Source organism: Pollicipes pollicipes, unplaced genomic scaffold (genome assembly GCF_011947565.3).
Source record: "Pollicipes pollicipes isolate AB1234 unplaced genomic scaffold, Ppol_2.1 Scaffold_4002;HRSCAF=4701_pilon_pilon_pilon, whole genome shotgun sequence".
NCBI classification, from domain to species: Eukaryota; Metazoa; Arthropoda; class Thecostraca; order Pollicipedomorpha; family Pollicipedidae; genus Pollicipes; species Pollicipes pollicipes.
Window position 1 is genome coordinate 27,946,562 of NW_023596420.1, and position 22,593 is coordinate 27,969,154.

The window sequence follows — 22,593 nt, forward strand, 5'->3', positions numbered from 1 at the left end:
CCGTCAAACGCGCGCCTCGGACAGAGGTAGTCTGCACCTGCGCAGGCACCGATTGGCTGCCCCGCAGGGGGGGGGGGGGGTTCTCGGTTCGCAAGGGGGTTCTCGCATCAGACCGCAGCTGTCTGGGACCGCCTGTCATCGTACGCCTACGTTTGTAGGCGCACGTCTCAAACGTACGCGTGAGATCTCCATACGTAGCGTACATCTGACCACTGACCACTGACCACTGATCTAGCCCATAATGCATTGATAGGTTTAACACTTGCTCGTAGTCATTGCTCGTATCATTTCATTGCACCCCTTTAATGTGTGCCTTCTTATGCTGCACGCTTTAGTGTAAAGTTTGAAGCACGACCATGTCCTGAGACCGTAAAAGCCACCTTGCGGATGGTTTCCAACATACTGATACCGATACTGATTAGCTTCCATTTGGGCGAGAACACGCCAGGAGAAAAGTAATTTCCGTTCCTAGTCTATAGGTTGCCTCCAGGACATATATAGTAAGCAGGCGTTTTACGTTACAAATATCTTTGGACCGCTCTCTGACGATAGTCAGATAGGTCATGCCAGACGACAGTCACATGACTTACATGAATTTTTTAAAGTATCTACTACCTACAAAGCATGCCTTTCAACCCGTGCTGTCTCACCTTCAGCGCCAGAATCGTAAGACTTTTCTGAAATCGTTTCTGCATCGGGAACTGGGTAATATTGCTAGTGACCATAACATTGACTGTGTCGGCAGTGACCACTTGATATTCAGCCATCTTGGAGAATTTCAGATCGGCGAAGCTAGCACGTGACACACCCGGACGACAAGGGCGATTTCTGAAACAGAGATGGACGGCGGCATTAGCAGGGCAACATCCGGCAGGAACCTTAACAGGTGGCACACATCAGTATTTTAAGTTCCCATGTTCTAGCAATGCTGGTATTGAGGCGCACCAGGATAGATAATCGAGGATTGCGGGACGAACAAGACACCACCTACTATCCGAGCATTCCAAATGCTTTTCGGATTCGGGATTTTACGCCCGGCTGTACGACAGCGTACGTCATGGTTTAGACGAACTGAAATGGCCACAGTGCGATGCGGAGCATACCTTGGCTTGGACCCCAGCATCGTGAAGGTTGCACGTTCCCTTTAATAAAAAAAATCTGGTGAAAAATACAAGGGGCTTAGTCGTTCGTTGCGGACGCAAGCGATTCTTCCTAACGTGAATGTCGTAAAGGTCTTTAAAAGTTGCAATTTTACGCGGCGCAAAAATCAAAGGTTCCGCACGCCGAAATGCTCGTTTCGATGTTTCTCGCGAACTTGCATTTTCAAGACGTCTTCGACATGCTAATATTTGGAAATGACTTCCTCTCCTTACCAAACACCTCGATTTCCGAGCGCTCAGAGTTCCAAGCTCTGCACAGGATCTTGCTTGTCTTGGGTGACCATGCAGCACGAGCGACTGAATGACTGAGCCATGATGAACCAGTGAATTACGCTCTTAACCTGCTTCATACAGTTAACCGCACTCAACTTATGTAACCATCAGGTGTGCGTGTGCGTGTCATGCATATATTTTTACATGTGGATCCACCGAGCATTAGCACCTCGGCACCACCTCGGAATAATGATACATACGTAAGCTCTGAACTTTTCCGACCGACAGCCATAAGGCACACAATCACGGCATATGTATGGCTTGACTACCTACACATGCAAGCCCTATCCTCCCACGTTACTAGCATGGCCACAGGAGCCAAACACGCCAGCGACGGAAAGCAATCGCAGCTGGCATCCCGCCATCCTTCCGCCGTGCAGGCGTGCGTCCGACTTCTTCCCGATGGGTGTAAACACAACAGCAAGTCCTCGCCCGGGAGAAGGAACAAAGTGACACCGACAGGGAGTGGCGCATGAGAGGGCGTGGCACAACGCTAGCCACGAGATCGGATATTCACGGTGGCTCAGTCCCTGCTGAACGAACAGACGCCCGCGTAGCAACGTAACAGTAAGCGCACTCGTCATCCGACATCTTGCGGCTTCCTCATCACTGAGTTCACGCAGGCTTTGCAGGCCAATACCGTTCCCACAGCCCTCGACACAGAAGCACGTCCAGCATCAATGCATCCCTCATCGTGCCGAATGTGACATTTCTGCAAGCTAGGATTATTGGCAAGTAACGTAAATGGCATATGTTCTGTCGCTGTATGGCACCCGCCAAACCATACGGTGAAATAATCTGAATACTCTTTCGGCCTCTTTGACGTAACTACGATTATTGGTATTCGTCATTGTCCACCTACATAATGAGTGAGTCCTCCAGCACAGCCATCCTCGCCAGTCCTTTCTCCCAATACCGCTTCACTCCACCGGTCTTTCCTCTCCATCCCCCGACCAATCGTCTCCGCTCACCCCCATCCTTCCCCCGGACCCGGGCCAGCAGCCTCCACCACCGCCTCCTTCCAGTCGCACCCATCATCTCCAGACCGCCCGCTCAGTCCCCGCCCGTCTCGGCGGCGCCGGCCGCCGCCGGCGCCGCGCGGAAGAACACCCGCGCCGCCGCCAGGTTGTAGAAGACGAGGTCGTACTGGCGGCGCGCCTGCCGCAGCCGGCTCAGGGTCAATCCGATCGCCTGCTGGAGCTTGTCGTCGGCCGGCTCGCCGCTGCCCTGCCGCTCCGCCGCCGCCCGCTCGCGCTCCCCGTGCGCCGCCACCTCCTCGAACCAGTAGAGCGCGTCAAACGCGCTGTTCAGGTCCAGCAGCTTGAGCAGGAACGCGACGCCCATGGCGAAGCCGTCCTCGGTGAACAGAGCGCCTGAGCGCGCGCCCTTCGCCAGCCGCTCCTTGGCGGCCAGCACATGCTGCACGTGGTTGAGGCAGAGAGGCGGCACGAGCAGGTGGAAAGCGCGCAGGTGGGCGTTGCGCGGGTCGCGCAGCGCCGGCGCCAACGCCTCCTCCAGCAGACGGAAGTAGGCCGTGTTCTGGTCGCCGCTGGCCGTCAGGTCGGCGAGGCACGCGTCCAGCGTCTCGGCGGCGTCGCGCACCGCCGCGCACAGGCCGGCCCGCTCCGCCGCCGCCGCGAACTCGCCGCCGCGGCCCAGGTCCGGCACGAACTGCAGGGCGGCGCTGGCGCAGTGCAGACCGCCCGAGCGCACGAGGCGCACGAAGCCGAGCGCGCCGCCCAGCTGCGTCACCAGCTGCCGACAGCGGTCCAGGTAGCTGAGCCCGTCGCCGCTGACCCCCAGTCCTCGGATGGCGCGCTCGAACCGCTCGGCGCGCTCGTACGGGTAGCGGCTGCCGCCGGAGTGCACCGAGCGGCGGCCGTCCGACGCCAGCCGCGAGCTGATCTGCTCGTCGAACAGGAACTGCGACAGCACGTTCAGTTTCTTGCGCAGGAACTGGTAGGTGAAGTTGACGGTGGTATTGATGATGCCGGCGCCGTGCGTGCGGATCGAGTTGGCCACGTGCGTGATGCCGATCGTGTTCAGGTGCTTGTTGTTGCTCTGTCGCTCCACAAAGAACTGGTTGGTCAGATTGTACGCATAGTGCGCTACGAACACGTGGATATTCCGCATCACCTCCAGCACGTCCAGGCCCTGCTCCAGCGTCTGGCCGGGCAGGTGCGGCTCACACGTGGCCAGGCCGTACTTGAGGCGCGCCAGGTGGCGCATCTCGGCGTACGTACGCCAGTCGTGCTGCGCCACCGCCGTCAGGTTGTAAAACGTGCGCTCCAGGTAGCGCTCGCAGTGTCGGCGCACGCTCACGCTGCGCGAGGGCAGCCGCAGCGGCGGTTCGGCCAACAGGCGGCGTCGGTCGCGCAGTCCCACCTTGAACGGATTGCGATCGTCCAGCTGCAGGTGGGCGTGCACGTCCAGGCGCAGCTCCGTCTCGACGTCGGCGCAGAGCGGCTCCAGCATATTGGCGCGCAGCGCCGCCACCAATTCGTCCTCATAGAGGCGCACCAGGCGTCCGGCCGACAGGTGGCGGCAGTGGCGCAGCAGCGCGACCGGGTCGCGCAGCGCGGCGCACATGAGCCGCAGCCGGCGAGCGTCGTCCGGTCGCGCGGCCACGTCGCGCAGGTACGCCGGCAGCAGCGACCGCGACCAGTACACGAAGCGGCAGTCGGCGGCGGCGCGCAGCCGCGCCGGCAGCCGCGCCGCCAGCTGCAGGTGGCGCAGCAGCTCCGCCACCTCCGCCAGCTCTCCGTTGCGGAACACGCCCGGCTGCGTACAGAGTGAGAGCGCCAGCCGCGCCAGCAGGTGGCGCTGGCGCGTCGGCGGGCCGGCCACCGCCTGCGCGGCCGTCTCCAGCGCCGACACCAGGTCCAGCCGCTCCGCCGCCAGCTTCTTGTCGGCGGCGACGCGGACGCGAACAGTCTCTATTAGCCGGACGGCGCGGAACTGCGCGTGCTGCGCTGCGCAGCGCGCCGTCAGCCGCACCCACGCGTCGCTCGATTCCGCCGCCTCCTGCAACGCCTTGAGTAACTCCAGCTGCCGGCAGACGAGCACGGCCGTCGTGGCCGACAGCGGGCGCGCCGTCGTCGCGTGCAGGTCCAGCAGCTGTCGCGCGCCGTCGCCCAGCTGCTCGGCGAGCGCCAGGCCGCGTCGCAGCAGCGCAGCGCCTTCACCGACGCTAGCCACCGTCACGCGCGCCAGATCGTCGCCGCGATGCGCCGCCACGGCCACACTCCAGGCGGCCACCTGCTGGCTCTGCTCGCGGACGGTGCGCGGCAGCGCCTGCGCCGTCTGCGCCAGCGCCGCGGCCGGCGCGGCGGCGGCAGCGTCGCGCGCGCGCCTATCCACGACCTGGTCAAAGCCGGGCAGGTGCGTGCCGAGGAAGGCGTCCAGGTTCCACACCTGGCCGCCCCCGAGCAGCACTGGCGGCCGGCGCCGTTGCAGCGCCCACAGCCGTTTGATGGCGCGCGCGTCGGCGTGGCGCGCCAGCCGCGCATGTAGCGCCAGCAGTGCGGCCACACCCACCAAACCGGGCATGTCCGGATCCGGGTCGGCCTCCTCCTGCTCCAGTTGCAGCATCAGGTTGTTGACAGTCAGCAGGAACTCATCGTGGAACGGCCGACAGGTAAGCACGGCGCGCGCCTCAGCCGAGCCCGTCAGCGGCTGCTGCAGTGTCGCGTGCAGCATGCCGGCCGCCATGACGCGCGTGTCCAGGTCGCGCAGCAGCTTCTCCAGCAGTGCCACGCGCTGTGCGTCCAGGCCAAATGGCTCGGGCTGCGGCCGCGCGCGACGCACCAGCAGCTTGTAGAGCGCGTAATGCTCGTGCAGCACGGCCTGGCGCGCCACCAGGTCGTCGAGCAGCGCGAGGGCGGCCAGCAGCTGGCCCAGGTGCTCGAACAGCACTTGCAGGTGGTACCCGGCCGTGGTCAGCTGGCGACGCGCCGGGTCGTGCAGCGCCGTCAGCTGCTGCAGTAGGTTGGCGGCCACCTGGCGGCCGCGCTCGGCGAATGCCAACAGCCGCTGCAGGGTGGGCAACAGGCGCGCAAGCTGCAGCTCGGCCTCGCCCTCGTCCAGCCCGGCGGCCGGCTCGCCCTCGCCGTACAGGAGCAGCGCCGGCGCCAGCTCGTCGTGCGCCTCGCGCTCCAGCTCGCGCACCTCGCCGCAGACGGCCGCCAACGCCAGCAGCACCTTGGTCAGCAGGCGGTTCTCGCCGGCGGCGAGGCGCGGCAGCACGCTGCGCTCGTGCGGCTCGGCGCACAGCCGCACGGCCGGCGCCGTCGCCGAGGACAAGGCGACCCTGGCGCCGGCCGACGCCGCCTCCAGCCGACGTGCGTGCAGCTCGAGCAGCGCCGAGTAACGCCGCAGCAGCTGCTCGGCCACGCGGCCGTGCAGTTCCGGCGTGGCCCGGAACGGCTCCATCGCGACACGAGCAACGCGCGGCGCGGGGCGGCAGGCCCACCTGCGGACAGGGGATATCTGAGCGGCTCACATGACCGAAGCAGCGCTGGATGGACCGTGCCTGACTGCCAGAACCAACTTTAAATAGACCTGGACAGCCATTTAAGAGCTAGTTGTGCAAAACGTGGCAGCGAGTACTTTTTTTTCTAAAGAGCTCATTAAAAGCTTATAATTCACATGGTTCCGCGACATGAGAGACTGGTCAAATATCCCCTGTATGGCACCGCCCACAGAACAAGAACGCGCCGACTCACTAACACACACGAGCATACCATGGGGGTAAGAACTTGTCTTATTGTAGAACAATGACAAGAACACGAAACGCCACCGATGTATCTTTACCAAAGCTGTGCCGCATAATTTGAGTCAACCTCGCAAGAACGCAACGACCTTTCCATCCATCTTGCCGCCCTGGCGTCAGCTGAAGCTGATCGCCAGTGGATGAGCAGCCTCACTCTGATCACATGCACCCAGCCGACGCAGTGTGGCTTCTACGACACCGGAGAGCTGACCCTAAGCAAAGCAGCGCTAAGCAACTCCGCGGAGTGCGGTGGCGCTGATGCATGCAAGGTCGTCCCAGCGTTATATGCGGGGCCGTTGTCGGGCGTATAAACCATAGACAAGGCCGTCCACTAGGGCGCGAGATCGAAGGTTATGCGTCGTCAGATTCCTTAAACGTGTAGAATAATGAAGACAAGTATAATCAAATAAAAAGGCAGAACCATACAGATTGGACATCAGGCAGGATGACTTGGGACTGGGGAGCTTTTGAAATGTGCAAATGGACTTTTGGCAATAACAACTAAGCAGACAATGTCACTTAATGGTGTGGAAGGCTTGTATTTAATTCCAGGATGATACTAGCTAGCACCCTGGGCACCACTCTGATAATGATGGTCACCAGTGGTCCAAAATGAAAGCAACTTTTTTTACAAATTGACCACTTCTAAGTGGCCCAGGTGTTCACATGCATTCACTTCCAGCTCCTCCAACACCCTCATGGAATCAGGAGGAAAGGTACAGCTTGCTGGGGAATTGGGGGACACTCATCCCTTTGCTTCAGTGAGACATGAAGGCATGTTAGGACATGGCAGACTGGGTTAAAAAGATGTATCAGTTGGAGATCCTGAACATAGTGTTTGTGTCATTACGCTAGTGGCTCAACAATGCATCGCAGCTCTATCATTCATTGTGCCCAACAGTTCAAAAAGCCAACATAGTTATAAAAACTAGGTATATATATATATATATATATATATATATATATATATATATGTTAATTATATTATATATGCTTACAAATGATGTAATGCATTTCATTTAATACCATACATAATATTCAATACATACCTTTCATACAATACAAAATAAATACAACTTACAAAATATATTACATCTGCTTACAAATGATGCAAATGATTCCATTTGTGTAGGCAGTTCAGTTCAGTTCTTGTCTTGTTGTCTTGTCAGTTCTTGCCTACACAAATGGAATCATTTGCATCATTTGTAAGCAGATGGTCATTACAGAGTCCTGGGCAAATGCATCTGTTCCCTTCCAACATCCTGGCATGATAAAAATATCATGCTTGACCTAGACATAGATCTCTACTGACATACAGGGCTTGATATGAATATAATGTGGTATTTGTTGTTGTATGCACTTGTGGTATTTCACATTATTCTGTGTCAGGAAAATATAAATAAACAAAAATAATATGTCTTGAGTGATTTTCATAAAACCACTACAATGATAAAAAATTGTATTTCTGAGCATTATACCAAACCATTGGGCTGGTCTATAATCTAGTCAGATACAACATTTTACTTAAGCATTCCTTTTCTATTTTAACCCCAGGATACACACGACTATGCAGTGTTGACCCATTAGTGATGTCATCTTGGTGACCCAGTGTGACTATGGGTCAGTGCTACTAAATCAAAATGCTGCTGCTCCACCACAGTTCAAGATGACAGGGAGGTAGAGGTATAGGTTGCAAAGTAAGCTGGGGCTCCAAGGGGAAATGGCTACCTCTACTCCTAATCATATCAAATGATGGGTTTCTTCTCAGATTAGACCCACTTGCCTCTCAAAGTAAGTGGAGGGTGCTGTTCACAAGAGAATAGAATATTAGACCACTGTGTGAGTGCATAACCAGTAATGCTCATTGAGTTTTAAGCCATTTCATGGACATGGGTCACACTCAAGCAAACTATGGCTCAAAATTTACCAGGCATTAATACTTGATCTGGCTGGAGGTCAAACATGAAGTCACTAGTCATACATTGACTTTATCAATGAAATACATGGTAGCAGCATACAGAACATGCTTATCTTCATTTCAACCTGCTATCTTCTACAGGGTTATGCAAGATGATTCTATTCTTAGCTGCCTGCCTGTCCCATAAAAACCTGAGAAAATATAGAACAGCTCATTTTATCAAACATCCAAGAAAATAATAAAGCAACTATCACATGAAACCTACTTGCTCTTGTGCCTTACAATGAATCTAGGGCATAAATTTTGCTTGGGCATATCTACTTTTAAGGACCTACTTGTAGTGTTTGACCCGTTCTAGTTTTTTAGCCTTAGACTAAAAAATGTGCTGGAACCAAAGCACTTGCAGCACAATACCAAAAATAAACATTATAAGAGATTTGTAAAGCATCCTTTTCTCAAATATAAGTTATCACTTCAATCTATTCCCCAAAATTATTGCACTTCAACTGTAACTGTCCATTCTGAGCACTACTTTGTACCATTTTGTATGACAAACCACCACTATTATACTGATACAGGTCAGCAGCCACCCAGAAGGCAGCCTGGAAGCTTGTGGTTTTGCTGGATGAGCTGAACTGAACCTGTGGTGTGATGAACAGCGCACTGAACCCCAAGCTTGCATGTGGCCAACTCAGCTGAGGCCAAATTGTGCTGAAATGAATGAGGTTGTACTGATGAAGAAAAAAAATTAAGGCACAAATGCATGCAATTACCATTGCCACATCACCATTCCTTGAAACATTTGCCTTTTTATGCTAAGATCTGTAAAGATAGGCACCATCCTCTGCTCATTATAGCTCTCAGATTTACAATGTACATAGGCTTTTGTTGTTGCTGCAATTTTGCTGCCACACCCTGGATGCATCTGGCTAAACATGCGTGTCTGCAGTCGGGCCCCAGTGGCCACAGGCCAAATATCTTAACCACCACCCCTGGTCCAAGAATACAAGGCCATCACCAATCATGATGGTTTTGCTATTTCTTCATTCAGAGTTTCTAAATGGCACTTCATTTAACTCCCACTGTTGGGTAATAACCCCGGCTTACGTCTCCTGTCCTGGCTAGATCCCAGCTAATGGGCAGGGTCTAAAAAAAACTTGCGCCGCCGTGGTAGCTGTCCCACGTACTTTAGAAGACAGCCACTTCAACGAAGCCATTCGCCAAACAGCGAGGCATAAATTACAAATATTAACGAATAATGCACGTACCTCAGCAACCGGGCGGGGCCTGAACCCTTCCACCTCAAGCTAACAGCGGCGCTTCAAATGGTGGGTGCGGCGAGGACGACTGCACCAAAACACTGCCTAAAATCCAATTAAGAGGTCATACCTGAAGGAAAGCAAACACATGGTACCATTGGGGTAGGAATAGAATCCGCAAAATACAAATGCTTAGTATAAATCAATAACAGTCTATGTTTAAGTTGTTTGCTGTTTAGAATATGAGATCAGATGTGAGTTCCGCTGGAGAGACCTTACAACGGGGCGAAGTGGTTCACAATTCACGACAAAGGCGATCGCGCCTGTGGTATGACCAAGAAGTATGTATTACACGTTTCCTGCCATAGCGTGCACTACGAGAAATGATGCATTCAACTTTTGGTTACAGGCGAGCCCCACGACAGGTCTTCATTGCAAGGCTCCAGCACCGGGTATTCTGCTGCACTAACATGACATGATATGGCAAGCAGCCGCACGGTCAAGGCGTTGACAAAGAAGAGGCACAAGGTCGACAAAAGGTCCTCTGATGGCAAAAGACCTCACCCCCAGCCCCATCCCCACCCCAAAAAATCACCGGATGGGTCCATTTGTTAAGGGCATGTTTTTTATATTGGTTTTCTTGTTATCAATGGAACAGAAGCCAGAAACAACCACGAGATAGCTTGATGGAAACGAATGAGAGCAGTAGACTCAAAATGGTCTGCCAATAATCCTATTTCATTTTTCAGGGTTTTTAATGCGAATCGCAGTTTTAACAGATCAATTACATTGAGAGGATTTAACAAGGAGCAATTGTCAGCCATTACTTCGATACAGTGCAAATTTAACTAAGACGAACGCGCGAAAAATACGTGCACATGGGTGCGAGATTAAGAAAACAGCCTTCATGTATCACGCTTCATTCAAAACATGAAAACGATCTCAAGAAAACAAGCGTCACGCATTATGCACCGACTAGGCATGCAAACGACCACCATTAAACATGCATCGCGCATCACGCGTCTGGCGTCACTCATACATGTAGACGACGCGGCAAGCGGGACATTTACCTGCCACGCCTGGGATGGTGCGCCGGTCATAACAGGATTTTCCCGGTGCTGGTGCGCTCGACTGAGGGAGTTTTGGATGAGGACGATAGGCTTACCTGACTGCCTCCTCAACCGAATATTACGTGTCAACCCGACATTGACGGACTCCTCAGCGACACACCATTGACCGGAGAGGTCGATTTGCCCCCCACCCCGTCGCCTTGCTTATCCTAAGAACGTCCGGACCGGGTTCAAAAATTAAAATAGTAATCGATATCGCCGTGGTAGCGCAGTCTCAGAACATTAAATAACGGTGAGTTTAAATTGTATTAAGGTTACAATTCAGGCTTAACTTGTAAAAGCTACTTAGGAATTTCTGACCGCGACTACAACGCATTTCATTCAGAATCGTGCCTTGTGGTTTGAAATCATTGCGTGCTGACCGAACATGCTACATAGAAAGGTATCCAATGTTACACGCGCCGTACCAGACCTAGAGCCAAGGTCACGTGCCGTGCAGATGGGAATTAAAACATTGGTCTGCGTGTCCCGTCATATTTGAACCACCTGAACGTGAGGTGGGAGACCTTGGCCACAATTATGAATATCAGACGCGTGATCAAGAGCTGTTGCTTGCTCATACACCGTCTAAGGTCAAGAACGTGAATTTATATGGTGGATCGTCACGAAGGCTGAATTTATCGTATATGCTAATTGCAGGAACTGCTGGGCCAAAGTCCAAATTGCTGAACCGTCGCATGCGTACATTTCAGAGCAATTCGTCGAGTCGTTTGTGTAGCGCATCTGACCAAGGAAATCCGGACAAGCAGACAGCCTAGCAGGCATATGCTCGGAAAGTAGTGATTTAGCAGTGTCCTAGAACTGCCGACTTTGGGTGTCAAGGAACACTCTATGAGGATAATTTTTTACTCCTTTTCCCCATTTCTCATTTGAATTTTTCACTCATACCTGATATTGTCTAAACACACATACTAAACCCTTATTTCCCTTTCAGAGATTTTAAAATGGCGTCCAAAACCGAGCTCGCTTGCAACCATTCAGCATAAACAAGGTTCTACGGAACCTGGACACCCAGGGCAATAGAACACTGGGTATTCAAAAGTTTTGACCACAATGTATCGACGCATATTACAAGTATACCAGTAACACCATGCTTAGTATGTTGTGCGAAAAGTTGGCAGCGCCATGCTAGCGGCATACTTTGTTTTTTTTTGTGACGATAAAGTGCAATCGCGTTTATCAGTCGTAAAACGCTTGAAGTGCGGCGCGGTAATGGGACTTGTGGTTGGAGGATCAGATTGTGTTTAAGATTGCCTTCAGGCTAATCTGATATATCTTGTTCTTTGCCAAGCCACGCCATGTCTCGGTTTACATATCGTGACCCACTTTAAACGTTCTGCATCATAACTGACTACGTAATGACTCAGTCACTGCACAGCGAGACAGTTATGAATATTGTGGCATAGGCTACCGGCTGTTGAGTGCTGCAAGCGAAGTGATTGGTCAAGGTGTTCTTAGGTATATTTATGCTGGAGCTGCGAATCTTGCTATTTTTAAAGATATGAATACTGGGATTGCTGTCCGATTGGCTCTTGAATATTCAACATGTGCAATGATAATCTCGCACCATTATCTGCAGAGGTGTTACAACCCATGAAATCGGCCAAGAAGCAATTATATCAATTCATCACAGTTGTACGACCGCATTAGATGTATTTATCGATAAATGAATGACACTTCAAGAGAATGGAGACATTTGTTATGGTGCAATGTTGGGTACGTGTCTAGTATGCCATTTAACCAAAGGAATTATCAGCCCGCAGTGTTGATAACAGGATGACATAAGGAAAGGCTTTTTTAGGTTAAGCTTAGCCAGGTTGCTTTCATCGAAATAAGCATAGTTAATTTGCAAGAAACAGTGACATTATGTTTGTATTTCCTGACCCCATCTTAACAAAAGCCAAAAGTATGTTGTTTATTTGATTTGGTGATTGTGCAGGAGTTCAATACTTTTTCATCGGGATACTTTATGCTTTTTGAAGTTTTGGTTATTGTTTTTGTTGTTGAATTCAATTGCTTTGTTTGATGTCAAGAAATCCTGCAGAAGGGAAGTGCAAAGTGCAGCATCAAAACATTGGTGTTACATAGTTTTTGGTGCTCATCCCACTGTTATGAAATAATTATTATCTAATGTTTTCTGCTTCAGTGTAATGACCTAGGATGAGAAGAAGCAAAAAAACGTAATTTGTCATATTTGTGATATACATCCATGCCAGCTTGAAATGCATGTATTTGTTTGCTGGAGCATATTTCACTGACTCATAAAGTCCAACTTTTGCTAATCGAATTTTTCACTCCTGTACGGTCTTTTTGCGATGAAATTTTTCACTCCCACCCTAGCCCAAAAACAATTCTAGCTCGCCATGATATAGTCATGGTGACAGAGGTCAAAAACACCGCTAAAAAACACAATTGTGGGAGGTTGCATGGTTGGAACCCGGTTCGGGCGCCCCAATCACGTGTATAAATCGCCGCCGCCACCGACGCTGCCGATGTCGTCTCTTCCTGCAGCGAAGCAGGCACGAACCGCTTGTAAATGTAGCCAGGGATGGTGCACAGCGGCTATCCATCCCCACGCCTTTTGTTTCTGGGCACACCGAGTTTTCGAAGCGCGTGAGTTTTTGTTTATTAGATGTGTGAGTTAGCAGCTGTGCACAGTCCACTGCTCGCTGTTCTGAACTCAACATGTGTTATTAAGATTTTTCTCAGTGACTCATTATCATATGCTAATCTTCTTTTATGGGAAGAGTGCCGCACAGATTTGCCACATCCCAGCGCATGTAATTATACCCGAGGAAGGTTCGCCAGAAACATGACGGTCCATTGCTGTCACCGAAGATCATTTATCGTCAGCACAAGAACTCGTAACTCGTGATGCTGAGGAACCAAGAGCTCAAGGCCTGTCTCGCTTATGTCCAGTTTCAGCTTTATGTCTATCATGATTTGATAGGGTTTAGTGGTGCAGGATAGGTGGACCCACATAGATCTCCCGGTTGCACTGTCGAACAGCGGGCAGTCCAACCGGAAGTCCCTCAGCGACTGCTGACGGCCGACGGTGTAACATCCACCATTGCGAATGTAATAAACCAGTCTCAGGCTCCCCCAGCAAAGGCGCGGACGCGTCGCCGTGGTTGTCGGCGCCGCCTTTGCGGTCAGAATGTCGACGTGCCCCGCGCTTCAGGCGCATCAGATGTCGAGACTGGGTTGAGATTTGCACCGCCGCAAAGCGATGTGCAGCATTACGGGCTTTTATGGACAGCAGCAAACGCCGTTGGTCAGGTCGGAGTTGATATAGACGACTTCAAACATTAGGTCAGGTATGCAATTTCGAAACGCCCAGGCATTGTAATTGTTGAGGGCGACCACAACCTTAATCAGTGATTATGGTCACCGCGTATGGGTCAAGCGGACTGCGGATGAAAGACATGCGACGACAGACTGCAACCACGCAGCCCAATGCATCCTACGCATAGACCGTGTAACTCGCCAATTTTCAGGGTTGCCGCAAACCGCTTCACTGCCGTGCTGCGTACTGGTGTGCGCGTTGCCCTTGTTGTTCCCATGGTTCTTTTTGAGTTTGCATGATAGATTATTAGAGCCAAGCCAGAATCGCTAGTTGTCATGTCCTGCTGCCTGAATATAATAGGTTTCGACCACCTCGACCAAATTTTATTTGCCTCGAGGTGGGTAATTTGCCCAGCGAAGTGGGCATTGGCAGCCGCTGGTCCCAATGTGAACACGGACGCATTAAACCGCCATTTCGAAGGGGTGGCAGTGCCCATGGCAACGAGCGTCCCCCCAGTTTTGCGAGATATGCCGTTCAGAATGCCACGACTTGCCGGCTGTTCATTCCGTGTGTCTTCTGTAAAGCTCCAATGCCTCTGGCACCTGGTGTCATCCAGGAAATCATCGAAATCGTCTTGTGATGACGACGAAAGTGTTCAGGTGTTTGAGAGGTGCTACAGTGGCTTTGAGTATGTCCTTTTAGACCTGTAAAAGACCAAATCAGACCATTAAACATCGCTCCAGCCTCGTGTTTGGACACGTCCCTGGAACGTGGTAGCACGCATACACCACGGCGCTTCCAAAGACAACCGATCTAGACGACCCACTCCAATGAATCAAGTTCCATAGTGCATGCAATCGCAATTTTTTTGGGGGGGAAATCCCACACAGCCAGCTTGCGAAATACTCTACCAAACACCGTTTGCCTGTCAACAATCTACACAGCTATAGACGGCACTTTTCAGGCGAGATTACTCTATTCTTTCCGTCAGGCCGTATTATTGCGTACGATGTCCTCAATGAAGAGCGGTAAAATTGATTTAGTCGTGTTGATGGACTTGTCAGTATGTTTTGACTTTATTGATTACGGGGTGCTTTTACCTAAACGTACGCGCTACAGTATCGCTACCCAGTGGGTTTCTAACTACCTCGCAGGTTATACCAAACAGGTCCAAGTTCGGAACAGCACAGGAAAGCTTACACATTCTACATCGCTTCCAATGACCATGCGGGGGTAACAAAACATTGGAATGGGACCAATTTTACTTAATTCTCACAAACGATCTCACGCGCTACTCTGATTTGGCGAGCAGTTGGCGATATGTTGATGATGCACAAATTTTATTCTGGAGCAAAAAGCGCTACATTGATCATTTAACTACATCCATGGAATCAACACTAGAAAACGTTTCCAACTGGTATTGCGCGAACTCCATCAAAGGCAATGCATTGAAAACCCAGATGATTGGGTTTCGAACCGTCAAGACACTGGGCAAATTATTACGTGTGTAGAAAAAATGACAATTTTGCTTTTTTCTCTGAAAGTAGAGCGGTTGAAATTATCGATACCATCATGACTCGCTGCATTTCTTTTGATGGCTATGTCAAGTTGCTGCTGGTTGAAGGAAGTGTCACATGTTTGGAGCACATTTCAAAAATGTACTCTAGCGAAAGGTCAGGACTGGTTATATGTAAGAACAATACTAATTAGCGCCGTTGTAGCACCGCTGTGACATAAGCAAAATGCAATTTTTCGTTATTTTCGAGTCTGAATTACGGTGTCAACGCCTCAAAACAGCACTTCAATTCTTTCTTGAAGTCGCGACCGCTGTCGTCATGACGACCGACGCGACACCCATACTTGTGCGAGGAATGGACCGTTCGTGATTGACCCACTGACCACATGCTCCAATTCCAAAAAACAGATTGCACTTCGGAAAGAGCTGCTGTGGTAAACGCCATAGGGGAGAAATCGAAGCCATTGTATAGCATTTCATTGAATTCGCGGGTAATAGCTTCATGTTCGCATATGTTTTTGTCTTAGAGTGTTTCAAGCTTTCGTGGCATTGATTACACAAACATTTTGACAAATTAGAGAGTTGCCAACATTAAAGAACACATACGATTGAGAAGGTGAGGCAAATGAACTGCATTATTGTCATAGTGGTGAGCAACGCATCCAAATGAAATCTCTCGCTCAGGATCGGCTTCTTCGAACAGAAATTCTGGACTATTCTGAAAGGATTTTGAGAAAACTGGTATTGCTGATCAAGTCTTACGCGTCCGATCTAACAATAGGTAAAAGTACAAACGTGGCATGCTCGCTTTACAACCATAGGCAAACTAATTCCGTCGTTGCACTTCAAGCCTCTTCTGCCATCTCTCATCACCATACGCATTGTAAACGTTTGAGTTATCAGCTCGTGAGTCATTGGGACTTCACGACGCAATCAGCTGCTGGGGCTGTAGGGCTTTGCCTGCCTCTCGCCCTAGCACCAAGGGCCGGGCACCGTGGGGAGTCGAGCCCCGTACCTGTGGTTTCCAGACGCGCAGTGGTTAACGCAGACGCGTCAACCACCACACCTTTGTGCCAATAGTGTAGCAAGAAGACATTATCAGTTATCAGCGCAATGCGCTATTGCACTTCAATGCACAGTGGATGGGAAAACACCCTGTTGCACCGCATCAAAAAGTGTAAATTTCTGTGCCCGTGTGACCAGTGCACGGAGCAACCATGAACGGAAGAACATGACGAGGAGCACATCTGTGATGTGTTAATGATGTGGATGACTTCGAGCCAGCAAATGGTGTCATGTCATCCGACGTGTCCCATGGAGACGGCACTCGACACTCAGCAACTTACTGACATAGCTGACATGCTTGCCATAGTCTCAAACAGTTCTAGCACGAGGAAAGCACGTCGGCTTCGTGGTGCGCGGGCAAATCCATTTGGCGGCTCGCATGTGCGTCGAGCAAGTTTTTTAGGGTGTCACCAGTGCTAGCGCAGCTAGGCATGCCACGCTTAAAAAGGTGCCTCACACAAATGATATTGCGTTGTATGGATTTGACCAGACCGTTCTTACCACTTATATCACGCGTCTCATTTTGGCCACCTGGTTGCCGTTTTCAAGATGTTTTGGATCCGTGTGCGCTTGCTTTACCTTTTGCTGACTTCGGTGTGAATCTGGGCCTTTCATGTTCTGCCTGTGCTCTCCTTTTTTCACAACTGACATGTATGTTGTTATTCCTTTTCACTGAGGTGTGTAAAACCACCTGTGAGTGTGGATGCACGTGCTGCCTAAACACAAATATAAATACAGTGCTATTACGCAAGTCGCGACTTATTCTAAGACTGGTTTTCGTATTCCCAAGGTTGGTATATGGGAGCCTGAAAAATGTGTTGTCACAGTAGCAAATAAATTACATATTTTCTAACATATTTGATGACTTAAACAATATTTGGCTGACTTAACCATAAAAATCATCCCTGCCACATTTCCTCCACGGGATTTCCCTGGGAACCGATGCCATCATGACGCCGTTAAGATATCCAACATGTCGAACACATGCACATCGCAGCATGGCTGCAACACGGGCAGGACATTTAACAGGCATAAAAAGACACGACCAGTTCTAGTGGAGTTCATTGTCAATGCGATTAAGTGGACCGGAATGTTGCAGCGTCAGAAGATGACAATGAACCAGGAGATATGATCAGACAACAACGCATTTTTGCCGGTTTGGGCATCTTGTCTGGTTGGCTCGCGATCAACTTAAGACGAATATCGTTGACCCTTTGAGAGAAATGTGTCAAGTTACTTTCCACCTTCCGGAATTTCCATGACAAATGTGAGCTCAGTGCCTTCCAGTTCCTTTTTTATCCACGCTTCCATCTTCTTGTCCATTTCTGGCGTGAAGTGGTTCTTCCAGTCTCCAGTTTGCCCTTTCCTCATAAAGCTCTTGTTCGGGTCGTCGCTGTTACAGACAGTCTTCGTCAGCCACTCCCAGTTCACCCAAGGGTTATTCTTGAAGTTTCTAAAGTGCAGATGGTCCTCCAGCTTGTCCAGATTTTCCTCGGTTGGGTTCTTGCCAAGGAAGCTGGCAACTTTCATGATACTTCCACGGAGGTCCTTCTTAAGATCCTCAAAGAAAAGGAACAGCATGTTTGGGTGGTTGCGCTGCCGCCAGGCCTCTAGAACGTGTGGGAAGAAGGGTAGCTGTAAGACGTTGCCCTCAATGAAGAGATCGACAAACTGCTCGAGGGTAAGGTCCTTGGAAGTCTCGTTGTACAGGCCAAGGAAGCAGAAGTACGATATACATACATCCTTCGGGTTACGCGCCACGTACACCACCTGAAAAAGAAGGTGGGTAGTTTTGGTCAAAAACGGAAGTATGAGTTGCGTGCAAACTTATTTAGATCCGAGAATAACAAACGCCAAACGACGCGTGCGTGAGATCATGATATCTCTCCTTCCATGCATACTGCATCAAGTCACTTAAGTAAATACGCCGCGGTTCATATTTAATTGAAATCGCTCCCGTACATGGGTCACGGCTCAATGCACAGCAAAACAACGCTTGGTCCATTGACGCCGCCACAGCACATGCATTCCCGGGTGCCGCACGCTCGACCCATCCGAGTCACTTCGGCGGTCGGTAAGCCTCGTCCACGCACCTTGCACGTGTCGAGCAGTTTGGGCGGGCACATGTGCAGCGGTAGGTGAGTCTTGACAAACCAGGGCTGCGGCCGCGACACGATCGGCTCGCACAGAAGTCGCTTCATGGGCTGGTCGTCGCCCTTGCTGACCATCTCGCGCATTCCCTTCTCCGTAATTCCCGCGGGTTCGAGGAAGTGCCAGCGGTCGGGCATCAGCATGGTTTTGGCGCCCTCAAAATCGCAGTCGTTCTGTAGCAGCCACACCAGCTCCTGCGTCCACGTGGTCCCTGGCGAGTGTACGGTTCAGAGGTCAGTAGTACCCAACGGCAAGTTATTTTCTGTTTATTTAGGGGAGCATCAGCAGTTAAGCTGTTGGTTGCGTGGTGAGTGATAGCTTTGAACGCCTTTAGGAGGCAGCGTTGCGTGCTTTAGGTTACGAGAAGCAACTCTCACATGAGTGAGAACAAAGTTGATCATGACACAGGTAAAGTGAAGCATGAATGATGAAGATGGATGGAACAAAACTGCCTGAAGACAAATGAACATCTGTCTGCGGTTGCAGAACAAGCCCATTTGGACCGGAGGTACCATCCTGGCCGCCGCGCGCAGCCGGCTATTTCAAAACGTCTACTTTCTTAAGGAAAACGGCAACCGTGTTATCGGGAGCGACTCGCTTTTAAAGCTCCGCTCATGAATAACACGGTCAAGGACTGCTCACTTAATCTTTAAGTAACTGACACACTGGAACCAAAGAACGAGCACGTCCAAACACCCGGAATGGTTCTGAGTCGTGGTGAGGCCTCGCACTCGCTGTTGGCGAGCGCCGCCTCTCACCGCATTTGGGCAGCGTCACGACCCAGGTATCTCCCGAGTGCAGCGGCGTATTGTAGTACTCCTCGAAGAACGGCTTCGAGTCTGGTACGGCCAGGCAGCGTGACGGCCCGAAATAGGCCATGCCACTCTCCTTGTGGTTTGGGAAGGCGTCCGTCACGCGCTTCAGGGTCTCCGGATCGAGAGACTCCGGGTCCCAGGGGAACGGCAACGGTGACGACATCTCTGCGGACGGAGCCCATGGGCGTCATCGGGTGATGTGAAGTCCTGGAAACGTCATTCGTGGGGACGTGGCCAAGGGGCTCTGCTCGTGGCGTGGGGGTCTCAGGGGACCGGTAGTGGCGACGATCACTCTGTGGACGGGGGCAGAGCCGCTGTGAATGCTCCGAGATGCAAGGTGCGACAGCTCGGGGGCGCAATAGCTCAGTTGGCAACGACATGTGTCTCCACGGGAGAAGTCTGGATGCGATTCTCGGTTGAATTTGTGGCCTCTGAACACATGTGGCCACCCTAGTCTCTGGTGTCCCTGAAATACTTATTTGATGACGTTCCTGGCAAGACAACAGAGATGATGTTCCTTGAAATAAAAACCGATACCATTGCAGACCAGAGAAAAGGAACATTGTGAGTGCGGCGTAGCCTGGATTAAAAAAAACAGTGAAACTAAACTATCTGTGCACTAGCCGAGTTAGCATTGTGGCGATGAAAAATCGTAAGTACAGACAACGGACCAATGCTAAGCATAGTTTCGTCATATCACCGTGCATGTGAAGTGTTGCATCGAGATCCCGGAAGTGTTGCGTTTGTTGTGGGTTAACACGCGTTCGGGTGGGGTCGGTTTGTCTCATACTTAACGCTTTCCTCCGCCCTAGGGATGGCAAAAAACAGCAATTTTCGGATCATGTGACGTAGCGGCGCATACTTTGTATAGTTGTAAACAACTGAATAGCTGTTCTGATGATGCAGAGAGATGAAAAGCACCAAACTGATCTCAAAAGACCTTTTGCCATCGCCCTTATAACATTCTTAAGTTCACATAAAAGCACTGACTTGAAGTAGCCGTGAGAGGCGTTTTGCTTGGAAAAGATATCGGGGTTGCAGGTCACAGCTCGGGGATGCATACATATCCCTCACATAACTTTTTACCATTCTTCACATAACTTTTAGTTATGAGTTCACATAACTTTCCTTTAACTTAATTTTTAGTAGAGTTCACATAACTTTCCACCATTCTTCACCGATGGGGAGTGGAACTGTCTCTCTTTCCGAGCCCATTGTGATCACCCGGCCATCTGTGGGAGGGATAATACTGCAGACTTACTACCTGTGAATCGGATACGCTTCCCTGTGCAGATTCCATCTTACTGCGAGGATTGCGGGTTTTACTGCTCCTTATGAACGGTCAGAGAAAACGACCAACATTTGAGGTCAGAGGTCCACATCGAGTGAAAAATAGCAATGCCCAAAAAAGAATGGCAATGCTTTTGTTCCAAACGGACCGCCAGAAAAGGGGGAGGGAATGGCCAGGTGCCTGGGACTTTCGGCTCTCTGGCGGGGTGTCCTGGCTCGGATCCTGGCTGCGCCTTGGCAACTAAGGCCTAAGGCGACAATTGTGGTCTTTGACCCTCCACCGAACCGCACGCGGTGATCTGTACCATGTTCCGCTTTTCTTATCATGTACGAACGATTAGATAGGTGACCCGAGCTCCTGATCCTGGCGAGCGCTCAGAGAGGTGACCTGTATCACTGCTCTGGACCAGCAGGCAAGACGAGGTAGGCGGATGCAGACACTGGCAGCTTCCGTGGTAATGTGAAGGTGCACCACCCACTTAGTGCATGTCAGCGAAAGCTGCACGGATATCAAACATTTTTTTTTGGGGGGGGGAGAGGGGCCGATGAGAGCTGGTAAAACACGCAATGGTCTGATCGAGTCGAGCAGGGCCTTTCACCGGAACGCTTGTATACAGCGTGAGACTCGCTCTGTGGACTCTTTGCTTCTGTAATCAACTGTGACTACTTGTACAGTCCGATATCTGTTTATTGTTACGGAGCATGACCGATAGCGTAACAGTGAAGCGTTTGCGGACTCATTCCACGAGAGATCGACCGGTATCTAGCCTTGCCATCTGTCCGATGCGTACCCTGCGACGCCATATTCTCGCGACGTTTGAAGCCGACGAGGCCAGTGCCAGCTGGGGAACACCACGTACCTGTTCCGAGGAGAGGCGCGGGCACCGGCGAGGCCAGCTGCTCGTCGGCCCGGCGACAGAGGACTGGCGCCGGCTGCGCGTGTGTGCGGTCCGTCTGGTGGCAATGACTGGCCCCAGCCGGCCTTGGGATGTTCGCAGCGATGGAGACGCTTGTTCTGCGGCGGGGCAGCAGCGGTGTCGTCTGGAGGTCAGACCCAGCCTGCAGAGCAGCGCTCCCTGGCAGTGGCGCGCCCACCGCGACATCCGAGAGGCTCCCATGGAGCCGGCCGGGCACAGTATTGGCTTCGTAAAGGGAATGTTCCACAGTCGTATGGGGTTTTAAGCTGAAAAAGCCACCCTGAAGATCAACCGGTGTAGTTCACAGTCACGCCCTTCTCAAGACCAAAACCCCTCTGGTTTCTGAGCCATACGTCCGCGAAGATGTGCAGACTATTTCGGGGAGACCATGTCAAGGTCATCCAACCATACATGACGCCATAATAATGTCATTCAAATTGTGACATTCCACTGTCCGTGCGGCGATCAAGAGCATAACATAAAGAGCCAGGACCGACGTACTGACCAAGAAAAGAACCAACGCACTCCCCATGTCGCGCTGCTGCACGAGCGCGTTGTCTTACCCTCATCGTGTTGCGCGAGACCTTCTTGTTAAAAGCATCCAGCTGTCGGCGAATACGGCACTTCAGCTGGTCATCACTCCTAGCCCGCCAGCAAACCCAGCGCATTTCAGCTGGTCATCAGTCGTAGCCCGCCAGCCAACCCAGCACACTTCAGCTGGTCGTCAGTCGTAGCCCGCCAGCCAACCCAGCGCACTTCAGCTGGTCGTCAGTTGTAGCCCGTCAGCCAACCCAGCACACTTTCTGTTTGGCTAATCCCAGAAAGTCCTCGATTGGCAGCAACTGAGACACATTTGAGACGTTTTCTGCTCGTCCCACTTGGGGGACTTAGGTTGCTCCAGCTGTCTGAGAGCTTCACCGGCATAATGTGCCACTGCCAGGTTCAACCAGAACACATATCCACCATCATGGTACAGTTCTACCTGGTGATCGAGTCACCGTTTCCATTTATGCTGATAGCGGTACATAGCTGAATCAAACTG

At 51.4% G+C, this 22,593-nt stretch overlaps 3 protein-coding genes across 4 annotated transcripts in view; all 3 read right to left on the minus strand.

Moving 5' to 3' along the window:
- LOC119093301 (tubulin-folding cofactor B) overlaps positions 1 to 9,428 on the minus strand; it is a 19,259-nt gene extending 9,831 nt beyond the window's left edge. Inside the window, exons 1-2 of one of the 2 annotated variants that reach the window (XM_037216245.1) lie at positions 9,391 to 9,428; positions 651 to 828 (exon numbers count right to left, since the gene is read on the minus strand). In XM_037216245.1, coding sequence (XP_037072140.1) covers positions 651 to 767 — 117 coding nt within the window. In that variant the 5' untranslated portion in view covers positions 768 to 828; positions 9,391 to 9,428. Of the gene's footprint in view, positions 1 to 650; positions 829 to 1,103; positions 1,223 to 9,390 lie in introns of those variants that run through there. The other variant, XM_037216243.1, reaches the window with a different exon arrangement.
- On the minus strand, positions 2,538 to 5,864 carry SWIP (strumpellin and WASH-interacting protein; the record flags this gene model as incomplete). Its single annotated transcript, XM_037217391.1, has 4 exons — positions 5,742 to 5,864; positions 4,797 to 5,537; positions 4,365 to 4,481; positions 2,538 to 4,010 (listed from the first exon to the last, which is right to left on the minus strand). Coding segments are annotated over exons 1-4 (2,454 nt in total), but the record flags the coding sequence as incomplete, so codon positions are not given.
- A 7,996-nt stretch (positions 9,429 to 17,424) lies between the features above and the next one.
- On the minus strand, positions 17,425 to 21,577 carry LOC119094028 (sulfotransferase 1E1). The gene is made up of 4 exons (XM_037217092.1): positions 21,495 to 21,577; positions 19,288 to 19,509; positions 18,472 to 18,740; positions 17,425 to 18,148 (listed from the first exon to the last, which is right to left on the minus strand). The coding sequence occupies exons 2-4, from the start codon at positions 19,505 to 19,507 to the stop codon at positions 17,612 to 17,614; spliced, it is 1,026 nt and encodes a 341-aa protein (XP_037072987.1). The 5' UTR covers positions 19,508 to 19,509; positions 21,495 to 21,577; the 3' UTR covers positions 17,425 to 17,611.
- Between the last annotated feature and the right edge of the window lie 1,016 nt (positions 21,578 to 22,593).

Bases quoted from the DNA above. Each gene is read 5' to 3' on its own strand.
- LOC119094028 (XM_037217092.1), bottom strand. From the start codon at position 19,507: ATGTCGTCACCGTTGCCGTTCCCCTGGGACCCGGAGTCTCTCGATCCG. The intron at 18,741-19,287 runs GTGAGAGGCGGC...TACACTCGCCAG, and splicing joins CGTGACGCTGCCCAAATGCG to GGACCACGTGGACGCAGGAG. The intron at 18,149-18,471 runs GTGCGTGGACGA...CTTCTTTTTCAG, and splicing joins AACTGCTCGACACGTGCAAG to GTGGTGTACGTGGCGCGTAA.